At 51.0% G+C, this 12704-nt stretch overlaps 2 protein-coding genes across 3 annotated transcripts; both read right to left on the bottom strand.

Moving 5' to 3' along the window:
• Window positions 1–591: 591 nt before the first annotated feature.
• On the bottom strand, window positions 592–1784 carry CUNH1orf74 (chromosome unknown C1orf74 homolog). The gene has a single exon (XM_009462456.2). It carries the CDS (start codon window positions 1733–1735, stop codon window positions 914–916), a length of 822 nt encoding a protein of 273 aa, XP_009460731.2. The 5' UTR covers window positions 1736–1784; the 3' UTR covers window positions 592–913.
• Window positions 1785–2441: 657 nt separating this feature from the next.
• Window positions 2442–10314, bottom strand: IRF6 (interferon regulatory factor 6). 2 transcript variants are annotated; one of them, XM_087761990.1, is made up of 8 exons: window positions 10215–10314; window positions 6191–6367; window positions 5059–5263; window positions 4480–4602; window positions 4228–4374; window positions 3627–4019; window positions 3092–3210; window positions 2442–2777 (listed from the first exon to the last, which is right to left on the bottom strand). In XM_087761990.1, exons 2-8 carry the CDS (start codon window positions 6362–6364, stop codon window positions 2556–2558), a joined length of 1383 nt encoding a protein of 460 aa, XP_087618116.1. In that variant the 5' UTR covers window positions 6365–6367; window positions 10215–10314; the 3' UTR covers window positions 2442–2555. The 2 variants fall into 2 exon arrangements, with proteins under 2 accessions (XP_087618116.1, XP_087618115.1); XM_087761989.1 differs by lacking the exon at window positions 10215–10314 and adding an exon at window positions 9743–9868.
• Window positions 10315–12704: the final 2390 nt, after the last annotated feature.

Below are 12704 nucleotides of genomic sequence, written 5' to 3'. Positions count from 1 at the left end.
TGCGTCAGTTGAAGGTTGTGCTGCCCAGTCCCCGCGGCACTGAGGGACAAAGCCACTCCAACCACCGCTCCCGGGGCTCACGTGGGGCGGGAGGGACAGGGCAGCAGGGATGAGGCACCCTGCGCCCTCAGGATCCAGCCTCCCTGATTTTCGTGCCCAGCGGCTGAGTGGACTACAAAATTCTCTTCCTTTATTTATTGCCTCTCTAAATGGGAGGTATTTGACCCTGGACCATCTCTACTGATACCTGACAAAGAAACCCAGCTCAGGGAGGCTTTTTGGCACAGTCCCCTCATATTCCCCCCGTGCACTGCCTGTCCTGAGCAACTTTCCCACCTCCCACCCACCAGGCCCAGTTTGGCCCACCGCTCTTTGAGCCTGTCTCGTGGCCAAGCGTCCCCACAGCCACGTCCACTTCCCTTTCACTGCCAGCAGCACATTAATTTGACAGAGAGAGGAGTTTTAAGCCCCTTTTGGAGCTGCACTGTGCAGGTTTTATGGTAGCACTTGCCCCTTGCACGTGACGCCACCTTGCTCAAGTAGTAAATATGATATGGAGCCTTCAATGAACTTCACAAATTCAGAATACTGTGGTGTTCACATTTTTTATTAATCCTCAGCTGTTCGCAGCAAATAAATAACACCCTGACTTTACAGGGCACACTCCGCAGCCCGGACGGAGGCTGCACTGCAGCTGTGAGCGCGTACATCCACACACTGGTCTTCTGGGAAGTACACGTATTTGATTTACAACTGGCCTACGAGGTCGGGGACCCGAGATCGTCAAAATTCAGCCTTTATTGCTCATGGGCCTCCTAGAGCCTCAGTGGGCTGCACTTACACGAACTGGGTCTCTCACCTCAGTCCCTGATACAAGCGAGAAATAAGCCAGAGTCTTGAGTTTGTCTGGGTTTTACAAGGCAACCGCTGGAAGAGACACCACCTTGCTCAAAATGCAGAGATCTACAAAGTCATTCTGCACACTGAAGGCCTCCTTCAGCTCATCGCACCAGGCGTCCAGCACCTCCTTCAGCTCCGCGCAGAGGCTCTCCGGGATGCTGAAGGAGTAGATCTGGACCCTGAGACCATTCTTTATCCTGGGGCAGGAGGCCTGGACTGTGAACACCCTTAGCGGCGCCAGCGCCAGGCAGTTCTCGGTGCTCTCCTCCACGGAGAAGGCGTACGCCACTGGGTAGCCCAGCAGCACCCCAACGATGGTGCAGAGGTTCCAGCCTGCGGGGACGACCTCGCTGGAGGACACGGGGCCGGTGGCGGTGGCCTCGGCGGCCCTTAGGTGGGCAAGGAGGGCGGCGAGGTGGTCCCTGATGGCCTCGGCCTCTGCTGGCCCACAGAGACCCGGGGACCGCCGCCCCGCTGAGACATCCATGAAGGGCGCGGGGTGGGCACGCAGCACGGCCGCCAGCCTCCGCTGGGCGAGTCCCGGGTGCAGCAGCAAGGCCGAGCCCCCCGCGCCCAGCACATGGAGGCGGCCCGGGGCCAGCCCGGCCTCCCTTAGCCGGGCCAGGTACCTCCGCAGCTCGGCGGGGCCCGCCGCGCCGCAGTCGTACAGCAAGGCCGGCTTCAGCCCCGCCGCTACCGCCAGCACCTCCCCGGCTAGCTGCAGGGCACGGGCCGCCGGCAACCTCCACCGCCGCCCGGTCCCCAGCTCCTCCCGCGCCGCCGCCACCAACCGCGGCGCCGACAGGGCGCTGCCCGCCGGGGTCTCCGGGCCCATCGCCGCGGCCCGCTGAGGGGAAGCCACCGCCGGGCCTAGCGCTTCCGGGTTCGGCCTCGGCGCTAGAGTGGGCGGTGGCCCGGGGCGGAGCGGCTGGGGCCCGCCTGGAAAAGCCGCTCCGCCCCGGACTAGGCCGGGGCCCGATCCCGGGCGGAGCGGCCTTCCCGGGCGGGACCGGGCCTGGGCGGACAAGGAAAAGGCCGTTTTGGAGCAAATCGCTGCCATGTCCCTCAGCCACAGCTTGGGGAAGCAACGTGGGGAGGGCGCAGCACAGAGCCATCTCCCAGCTTTCAGAGCTCTAGGGTTAGCGTGCTCTCAGAAGGTGCAGAGCCGTTTATTTTACATATATACGTGTGTACGTTGTGTGCGCGTATACATGCATATAAAGAAGCACACTGGAAGAAGTGTCAGCCTCCCAGCTTGCAGCTACAGCCCAGTTAAAGACAGAAATAAAACTAGACAAGATTATACTCTCCAGGTGGTTTTAATAGAGCACAGATTATTTTTTTTCCCCCTCTAATGATCAAGTATTTATATACAATGTATCAATAGTGGATTAAAAAAAATATTACAGAATTGAAAATCTGATTTATACATACTGGTTATTGAAGCAAACAGCTGAAAATGGCAAAGGAGCCAGAGGTGTTCCTGTAATCCCCTCTGTTTTAAACACTTCCAAAACAAAAAGTACCATAGACTGCTGAAATTGAATCAGATGACCAGATTTACAGATTTTATTCAGATTTAGGCAAGGCACTCGTTAAGAAATACTTTTCTGTATGTACAACACAAGAAGCCGTAGGGCAAAGCAAAGCGTCTGTCACTGTGCCGGGAGCGGCTGTGCCATGTGCATGGTGGGGGCTGGCATCGGCCACCCCTCCTGGTGGTTCTGCAGCAGGCGGTACAGCTGCTTCAGGTGAGCCACGATGTTGTCCTTGATGTCGGGCGTAGAGATCTGGAGCCGCACGCTGCCGCTGTCAAAGGAGCGCGTGAAATCACCGGAAAACATTTCATAGATCATCCGGGCCACAACTGGAATGACCTGTTTAAGAAGTAGTCAGTTGTTTTAGCCTAACGGTCACACAGTACGCTCCTGTTCTTTTGCAGGAATCCCCTGCTCTGGATGCAGGGGATGGTTTCCACAATAACCTAAAGCTTACTCACAGACTGATGCTATTCAGCATACATAGCATTTGTATTTGCCATGACAAAACCCACCAGCCCCGTTGGGGTTTCCCAGTGTCAGTAACCACGACAGAGAAGAACAGGTCTCTGCTTTCCATGGGCATCGATCCAGAGCCAACGCACCAGCCCCAGCAAGGCTGGCACGTGTCACTCCAGAGCCTCAGTTCCTACCTGAACCACAATCAGCTTCCTCTCCCTAGGTTTTCCATCAGGCCATTCTTCTCCAAAACAGAAGTAGATCTCATATGGTGGCTGTTTCTCAATTTGTCCTTTCTGATGGGCAATCAGCTCTAGGAAGAAAAGCAGAATGCTGCAGGGTTGTCCTCTTTCAGTTAGAAACACTCCCCACATCTCACCTCATTGTATCATCCCAGGTCTTACCTACACAGTGTCCTTTGCCAAAGCCACCTCTTACACATACACAACTACAGCTTATTTCTTGAACCCAGAAGAGCCTTCTCTAACAGCAAAGCACACCAATGTTTTTCGGAGCATTAAATGAGTGCACATTCGCTTTCTTCTGATGCACACCTGCTGCATGGTCAGCTGACATCAGGGAAGAGGTGGCCCCTACTCAGGCTCCATGCGAGAACAAACTCATTGGTGCACCCAGGCTGAGCCCCAGTGCAGACCACACTTTCCAATAGTGCCACCAAGTGCCCAGACCAGTATCCAAAGCTATTTTGCAGAAGCAAAAGCTACCTACCACTTAGGAACGTTTCCAGACAGAAGAGTTTGACTTTCTTTTGCCTCTCGATCAAATTTGGTGTGGTGGAGGAAGGCGCACAGGGACCAGACCAGTACACCTTGCACTGGCAGAGCCGGACAGCGTAGATGGCATGGCCACTGACCTCCAGGATCAGTCCCCTGTCCATAACATCCAGCAGCCGACTTGTGAAGATCTTCTGCCTTTCATTGGTGATTTGCTCTGTTCCTGGAAACTTTACTTGCTCCAAACTAATAGGCCCAAAGAGCTCCTCCTGGTCTGGCATAGGACCCAGCTCTCCGTAGAAAAGTCTGCATCCCTGCGGGTTGCTTACAGTCGTCGTCGGTCCAGTCTCCTTTCCTCGATATTCAAACTTGATTTCTAGGTCTGTCACTGAGAAAGAAACTGTCAGTATGGCTTTTCCTGGACCTTTGCGTGTACTGCATCAGCAGTAGAGTCACACCACACAATCCATGCTACAGTCACAGGGATGTTTAAACTATACACAGTTCTCCATGCTAACAGGAAAAAAGTTAAACCACTTTTTTTTTTTTCTTTTTTAAAGTACAATGACAGAAGCACTACAAATCCATATACATACTTGGCAGAGAGCTGATCCAGAGCTCAGGGCTGCTGAAGAAGTCATGCTGCAGCACATTTGGAGGCATTTCCATATCTAGAGGTTCATTTTTTGGCCACACAGCTTCAGGGCTGCAGTTTTCTACACTGGCTGGAGCCATTGGAGAATCTACAAAAAGGAAACAATTCTTCAATAAACCAAGATTTTATTTCAAGCATGCGCCAATTTACAAGCAAATACCTTCACCGATACATTATAGTCCATGCCACCAACCATTGATATTAAGAAATGGAAATGTCTCTTGAATAGGGACATGCTGAGATTGATTCAATTCTTCCTCTTCTTCGTCATCAAGATCATTATCCTTTTCATCCCACGGAGCTGAGCCAGTGGAACCTGCAAACAAGCACATCCTTGTGGGCAGTCGATCAGTGTGAAGCACTGCAGTGCAATTCTTGAAGAAAGTAACGTAATCTTCATATTGGCTTTGCACAATATTGGAAATTTATTTGTGTATTTTCTGAACATAATTAACAAAAGGAAAAATCTGATCTGTACAACATACTATTTTCAGTTTAATATATAATTCTAGAGAGCCAAGGAAATAGATGAACTATCACCAACATTGGACTGTTTAGCAGAAAACATACAACTGTGTACAGCTTTATTAATTTTAGTACAGGTACACCATGGTTCAAAGTCCTCTTAGTTTAAGCACAACGGGGCTTACACATGGCAGCTGCTTTCTGCTGCACAGAAAGGCAGCTTGAGAGTTAACGCCGCGGAGGGAAAGGAACGCGCACTGGACAAACGCCTGCTCAGTAATCGGCCCTGTGTCAGCAAGGCCCTCACCTGGATTAATGATTGATCCCTGGGACTGCGGGATATCGCACACTTCATAAATTTTAATAGGATTCATGGGCACCTCCTTGGTGCCATCATACATTAAATTAAATTCCCGGCTTTTGTTAAGAGCACATCGGAGCTGGGCTTTCCACTTTGCAGGGTCTGGCTCATCGACTCCTTCCTGGTACTTTCCCGTTTCCACAGCCCATGCCTGGGGACAAAGTACACCGTGCTCAGTCCAGCCCTCTCAACAGAGCAGCTTTTATCAGAAATCAAACTTCCAAACAAATTCACTGTAAAATCCTTCTCTTGCAGAAGTCTTAACTACAGCTCTTCTGATAACAACAACAATGGAAAATCCCGCTTTAATAGCTTTCCCGTTAAAAGAAGGGGGAGAAAAAAAAAAAAAAAAAAAAGATGTAAATCCAAATTTCCAAAAACCATTAGCAATTCTGAGCATGCATCTTCATACGAGTTAAGAAAGTATAAATTATACAGGATTGTGCACTGAGTTTTTCTAGGTGTCTCAGGTTCAATACCAAAAGTCATTTTTGACAGCGAGCCATACCCTGCGTAGGAGGAATGGACTCGGTTAAAATGGAGTGGAAGAGCAGCCACAGACATGCAGCTGGCCCTCTCCCTCTCTCACCCCAAAATCAGACTATCAGTCCAAGATCCCTCCAAGGCAGAGGAGGTCAGAAATTCCTCAAAGGAGTGTAGGAGTTATAATGAGTCCCTTGGGATAAGAACATTAAGGACAGCAGCGATGAGTACTGGAAGTTTGTGGTGGACCTCTGAAGATGTATGTAACAGTATGTAACGGTTTGCTGCTAAGAACAAGCCAGCTACCACATCCTAAACCAAGCAGATGAAGCCAATAGCAGCAATCTTCCAGAGTCGATGCAATCAGACATTGTCTGGCTTTTGGTGGTCAGAAAGGGTTAAAGAACTCAACACCGTTTCAGGCCGTGCCAAGCTTGGCATCCAGGTGCACAAAGTGCTTTTCTGAGGTCAAAGAAATAGGACAAAATGTGCCTGGAAGCAGCTCCCGAGATGGCTATCCAGCTCCTGGGCCAACAATTCAACCCTTTGTCTCTGTTTAAGAGCCATGGTACATCCGAGCTCTCCCCTCCCTCACCTTGAAGATGGTGTTCTCCTCCTCGTGCTGCGGGCTGTGCCGAGTTGCGTGCTTCCAGGGGATCTGAAACCGCTTCGCTTCTCGGTTTAGCCAGATAAGGCCAGGATACATACCGCTATCTACCTGGGCTACCAGCCACGGCTTCAAGCGAACTCTTCGCGGGTGTAACGCCATTGTCTACAAAAGACAGGGATAATAGTAGACCAACTGCTAAAGGTTAGTTGAGACTCATATGCTTTAAAAAAAAAATAATTTCATGAAAAAGGACCCTATGCCATGTTACTGCTACTGCTTGTTACGTTACTGCACACTGAAACCAGAATTCAGATTCAGCTAGATGACTCTTCTGCCAGGAGGAGTTACAAACACATTGCTAAGCGAGGACCGTAATCGTTACAAGAACAACAACTCACTACTAAATATTCCAGTAAGCAGAGACGGCACGTTATTCGTGTTAACTGAGCGCACGGAGGGCGAGCCCCAATCAAACCTGAGCTGTAAACGCTGCACAGGAGATAAAGCCACAAACAAGCCACAGCAAGAACAGGCAGCAGAATTTCAAAAGCCTCCACGTACGCCTTAGCGAAGGGGCCTATCTGATCTAGTTCTTCTTCAGACTTGCATCCAGGAGGAGAAAAACTACCATGCGCCGAAGCAGAGGCTTTTGCCCCAGTTGAGGTAAAGGTGGAAGCATTGGGCTGAAGCGGAGGGGGCCGCTTCATCAGAGACAGATGTTCCTCTGAAAGGCATTTCATGACTTTTTCATGCATGTTCTAAGTGCAGTATAATCATTTGCAAACATCACTGACCTGTAATAACCAGGATGTTTATCCAGCAGGACATGAACTGCAAGTCTGCCTGCACGCCTGCTAAAAATCAAGTGATGTTGACTTAATGTTTAGGCTTTTTAAAAAAACAATGCTGCAGTTAACTGATCAAATCTGTTGTTGCTTAAGTAGCCCCATGTTGCTACTACCTTTGCAACCAACCAACAATATTTTTCTTGTGCAGAAGAGATACAAAGCCAAACAAACACCGCTAAGGACTGTCCCTCTGCAGGAAGAGACAGCGTTTGCTATCTTTAGATTTTGGGAGGGGACTTTTATGCTACACGTGCTTAGAAGGTCTGTCTCCCATATTCATTTGTAAATCTTGCAACAGATGTGAGAAACGATAAATATTCCCATTAATAAAGCAGTTACAGGATAAGTAAAGCCTTTGCCATAAGCTCTGAATACTGCTGCAGGAGTTGGAAAAGGGGTCTAGTAGCAGAGATCGAGGAGATTAAAGAATCCTATCCAAGAACTAGTCTAGGAAGAGGTTTTATTTCCTCAAATACCTGCAGATCCCATTCACGTGCAAGCATTCACGCAAAATGAATCTGAACACAACTTATTTTATCTGTTAAGCAAAGAAAATGTGCAGATTCAATTGCAAATCATCTTTAAATAATAGTTTGAAAATGTGCTTTGTCAAAGACCTGAGGACATTAGCAGACTGCTTCCCAGGAGCTGCAAATGATCAGAAAGCTATCATCAAAATTATTTTTGTGCTTCTGAAATTCTGCTGCATTAGTTATCCATGTCGAAAATCCTATCAGAATTAAACTTTCGGTAGAGTGTTTGCAAAGACACAAAGTCCAGGTTAATCCTGAACTTAGAATTGAGATCAAACCCAGGTATCGATTTCCCTTGCAAAGGAAAAAAAAGTGACTTCTCATTGTAACAAAGAAATCCTCACTAAAGCTTGTTTCCACAATCTCTTTTACACTTAACTTTACAAGCAGCCCCCTCTGCTTCTAACAACATACGCTGTGTACAGACACATTTGCAAGACCCAAGAGTAAATTCAAACCCATGCACCAGGGAGAAAAATTCATGCCTCTCTCACACAAAATACATTCGGTCACACGGAGGGTGCGCTGGCACTGCCGTACGAGGTTTGAATTGTCCCTCGGATCACAGACAGCGTCTGTCAATACGCGACATTACAATGCTTTATGACCTTTTATCACCAATGACTTGTTGACACAATAACCGAGAGCAAATCAACTTGAATCCCATTGCTGGGCTCAGACGGTGAGTCAGCCTCTTACAGCCTTCAACTTCGATCCAGTGGAGTCCACTGACGCCAGAGGCTGCTCCCGCTCCGAGAGCTGCAAGGGTGAGCTCGGGGAACGTCTTCACACCATTAATTGGATTTGCCAAGGGAGGCTTGGCCCTCACTCAAGACTCCTCGGTGCACATACCCAGGAATCCTCCAGTTTGCTTTATTCCCACTCAAACTGGCTGGTGTGGGGGGGTAACTGGCACATCCCTGTGCTGATAATGCATCTCTGGTCAGTGATGTAGTTATTCCCTGTACCCCAATTATTATGAAGTCACACGTTTTTCCTTGGAGAGGAGACCTTCATCCCAACAAGAACAACTGAAGCAAACTCAGGACGGAGCAGGCATCCTGCAGCCACTTCCCCGAGAGCTGCAGATGAGTGACCAAGGTCAGGGACAGCCCCGGTTAACCGTGGTGACTGTCAGGGCTCCGGCGCGGTGCCAGCCAGCGTCACAACACACAGCACACCAGGAAAACGCGACGTGAAGCCTGTCTCAGCCTCGCTGCGAGATGCTTTCACTCTCCGCCTGCACACCCAAGCGTATTCGCTGCTCCCGCTCCACCCCGTTCACGAAGCCTCTGAAGAAGGAAGGGGTCTTCTCTGGGTTCGTCGCTGCGATACCACAGACCTCACTCCTTGCTCCTGACCTTTGTTTAATGACATTATCCTCTATTTCATGGATTTGTATTCATTTTTTCAAAGACAAGCAGCTCAACACTTAACATGAGCGTTCCCACAGAGAAACAGGCTGAATTTTCACCCGAGTGTCTGACACTTAATCACCTCCCTACATGGGGAACCTATAGCTCCCACGTTTCGGGGGTCCGTAAGTCACTTTTGCAGCCACCCAGGGCCAGCAACACACCCTGAGGACAATTAACTCTTACAATCCATGGTCCCTGTGCCCCAATCTGGTAACCTCTGCCACGAAGCTGTGGGGGGCCTGGGTTCTTACAGGTAATCTGGGTTCTCGGGGGTGGTAACAGCTGTGGTCCAAAACCTGCTGTCGGCGAACGGGGCGGGGGGGGGGGGGGGGGGCAAATATTACCCTTGCCTAACTCTAGGCCTCGGTTTACACCAACCTGAAAGACGTAGCCTAGGGCTAATACAGCACGAGCCGCGGGAGCAGACGGGGAAGGGAGCACTAAATGGGCGCTCTCAGCCGGCTGCACCCTCCCGGCTGCCTCCGGCCCGGGCCGCCCCCCCGCCTCCCTTTCCCGCCGGGATCGGGCCGCTCCCGCCGGCCCCGCGCCGCCAGCCTTCCCACGGACACCCGCGTCCCCGCCGCCCCGCGCTGTTCTTCGGTTCCCGCCGACCTCCCCCGCCACGGGAGCCCCACGCGGGACGGGGCTTCGCGAAGGGCGCGCCGCGGTCCCGCCGGGCCGGGCGGATCGGTGCGGCGTCGGGTCGGCACCCCCCCGCCCCAGCCCCGCACAACTTACCCCTCCGGCGGGCGGGAACCGGCTCCGCGCCCGCGGGGGGCTCTCGGCCGCCCCGCGGGGCCCCACGCGTGGGCGAGGCGGCGGCGGCGGGGCGAGGGGAGAGCGGCGGCGGCCACCACTCGCCGCCCGCTCCGCCCTCACCTGCCCAGGTGCGCCCGGCGCAGCCGCGCCGCCGCCCGCTCCGCCCACGGCCCCGGGGCGGGGGGGAGCCGCTCCGCGGGGTCCGGCAGCGCCGCGTCCCCCCCGCCGCTTTCCCACCTCTCTTTTTCTAATGGAAGACTTCGGGAAGAGAACAGAAAGTTCCCGTTTTCTCCGCAGTTCAAAGCATATTCGGCCCAGCCGATCCGTAGCGCAGAACAAAGACAAAACTTCAAGTCAGCGAGGATTAACGCGAAGCCACGGGCACGCAGTTTTTCTCTGAAAAACGTAAAAACGTTCCTCTTCGCCACCTCCATCCCGCTCGCACACCCACCTTTGGCTGCGATGGGGCTCTGCAGCATCTCCCCTCCAGCCTGGCCTTACACCGCGATCTCCGCCAGCCCCGCGTTTCATTTCTTTTCCTTGTAGGTGGAGAACGGTGACTCAGTGGTGAATCTTGGTTTCAAGAGATCATACAATATTTTACTATTCAGTTTCAATGAAGCAGAAAAAAACAGTGGGAATTTCCCTTCTCTTTCCCATCATGAACGCTACGGATAGTGCTGAATCCTGATTTTGGAAAGGCTGACTTACAGCCAAAGCTCAGTCCTATGCCGAGACTTTGGAACTATGCAACCTTCTTAAAATCTTCACACACGGAGAAAATAGAATTCTGCATTTTTCTTGGAAAGTTTGCCTTGCAACATCAATATTTCAGGCTTCGTTCAGCGCTGAAATGTAGCCATGTAACATTGAGCAGGAGTTTGTCAGCACATAATAAAATCTTTCTGGCAATAAGCAAAAGACAATAGGTGACACCCAAAGGTCAGCGCTTTTTTTGTGGGGCAGCACTGCAATGGTGGGTTTTAGATGCGTTTGGTTACTTGTACCTGACCATTTTTGATACTGCAAAACAAGGGACAGCTGCTCCTGTAAGAATACTTTCTACCGTGTTGTTATTCCTGCTGTATAGAAATGTGCAATGGTGTGGCCAATTTGGTGAGCAACTGAGAAGAGATGCACAGAGACGTTGGGCTGAACTCCTAGCCAAAGTACGAGGGAACTTTGATCTTCCCTCAAACGGGTCAGTGCAAAAGCTGCCGTTCATCCTCCCTGCATTCCTCCTGTCCGCGTATCCGCCCTGCCTGGCGACGGGTAAATTTAAGGATGCTTCAGGTTTGCTTTCCTTTGCGGTCTGATGCTCGGGGAGCTCTGGAAGCGGACACAGACAGCGATGCTGCACGCTCACCCGCGCCGCAGGCTGGCTGCGGCAGAGGGGCTGGGAGCAGCCCCGGGCAGGGCTTTGCTCTTCCAGGCCCACTGCAAGGACACTTGAGATTGCCCAACCCGGAGAGGGGCCTTAGGGCAGGTCAGGGCTGGGGTATTTAAAATAATGGAGCAATGCGGCCAAATGACTAGGCAAGGGCCGCTCCAGCGTGGGCGAAGGATCTGGTCTTGCCTCCAGTTTCACTGAAGTTGGTCCTCTCGCGGCAGGCAGCTGTGCCTGCGCACCCTGCGGTACGGCCTCTGCTGCCTTCCCTGCGTGGTAACACAGATGCCAACCAAATGAATCCTCCCAGCCCTCTGCAGGGTTTGGTTTTTCTTTTATTTTTTTTTTTTCTCTTGAGTTTCTACCAGCCTCTGCTGAAGCGTGTGGCAGCATGCTGGGTTAGCCAACTGGCAGGAAACACGCTGCCTTTTGCCATGCTCTTGGCTGGGAAACTCTGCAGCTTTTGAGCCGTAGAGGTGATAATCTAGGGATAGCTCGTTAGGCAGGGCATGTAATCAGATGTTACCTGTTTGCAACTAATCATACAAAGGGTTCACTCTGACATGATGTATAAAGCATCGATCCTAACCCTAAACAGCAGCCTAAACAGCACAAGCCTCTTTCTTACAGTGTTTTCTAGAAATCATTCTTTTTATTTTTAGTTCTCTCTGCTTATCTTTACCTCTTCCTGCATCTTTTTTTCAAACCAAATGAAGAAATCCTTTGGCTGATGAACTGTACTGCATGAAGTGACATTCCGCTGGCCGGGAGACAGCAGCTCTGTCAGCCCAGTCTGCAGAGCACACACCTGGGACAATGAGAGTTTATGCAGAGGAATTTTCATACCAGGAGCTATGGGATTTAATTTATTTCAGTGCCAAATTAACATCAGTACTTTTATCAACACGATTGTATGTCATGATACCTGCAATAGCACCAGCTAGGCTTTGTAACCCAGGTCTCTTGCAGTCCTTTGTTCCTGGCTGGAAAAGATTGTAGTCATCAAAACAAAGGGGAACCATTTTCTCTCCTGGGAACAGATCACTAAGTTCCCATAAGGCAAAACAAAATTATGCAATGAGGCAAGACAATGTCCTGGGCATGTGGAGTCTTGTTGTGTGCTCTCAGCACTCACATTCCAGCATGCAGCCTCGGTGCAGGAGCGCAGCACAAAATGGTGGAAGGCTTCACACCAGCGCGTGCAAAACTCCCCAGCCGTGCTGCAGGAAAAACTGCGATGAGCCCTCCCCACCCCATCTCAGCAGCAGCACCTCTGCTTCTTGAAGGCTGTCTGTGACCCAGAGAGAGAACCCCTGCCCTCACCAGAGAGTAGCCAAGATGATTCAAGAAATATTATCGAGGGAAAAAGCTCATTCTTTACATGGCATGCATAACAGAGCGTGAGGAAATGGAGAATGGAACAGAACTATTTTATAAATACCACAGTGACTGTGGCTGCCAAAGCCTTCTTTCTCGTAGGTCTAGCTGAGGGGCAAATGCTGGGGGATAGAACCAGTATAACTTTTTTTGATGAGCTGGACCTCAAGCTGCTCC

The sequence above is a fragment of the Nipponia nippon genome, unplaced genomic scaffold (assembly GCF_047370975.1).
Source record: "Nipponia nippon isolate SJK-2023a ecotype South Korea unplaced genomic scaffold, ASM4737097v1 scaffold_25, whole genome shotgun sequence".
NCBI lineage: Eukaryota > Metazoa > Chordata > Aves > Pelecaniformes > Threskiornithidae > Nipponia > Nipponia nippon.
This window is presented reverse-complemented; position numbering and strand designations above follow the sequence as displayed.

Bases quoted from the DNA above. Each gene is read 5' to 3' on its own strand.
- IRF6 (XM_087761990.1), bottom strand. From the start codon at position 6,364: ATGGCGTTACACCCGCGAAGAGTTCGCTTGAAGCCGTGGCTGGTAGCC. The intron at 4,603-5,058 runs GTGAGGGCCTTG...GCTTGTTTGCAG, and splicing joins GGGATCAATCATTAATCCAG to GTTCCACTGGCTCAGCTCCG. The intron at 3,211-3,626 runs GTAGGTAGCTTT...TTTTCTTCCTAG, and splicing joins TCTGGAAACGTTCCTAAGTG to AGCTGATTGCCCATCAGAAA.
- CUNH1orf74 (XM_009462456.2), bottom strand. From the start codon at position 1,735: ATGGGCCCGGAGACCCCGGCGGGCAGCGCCCTGTCGGCGCCGCGGTTG.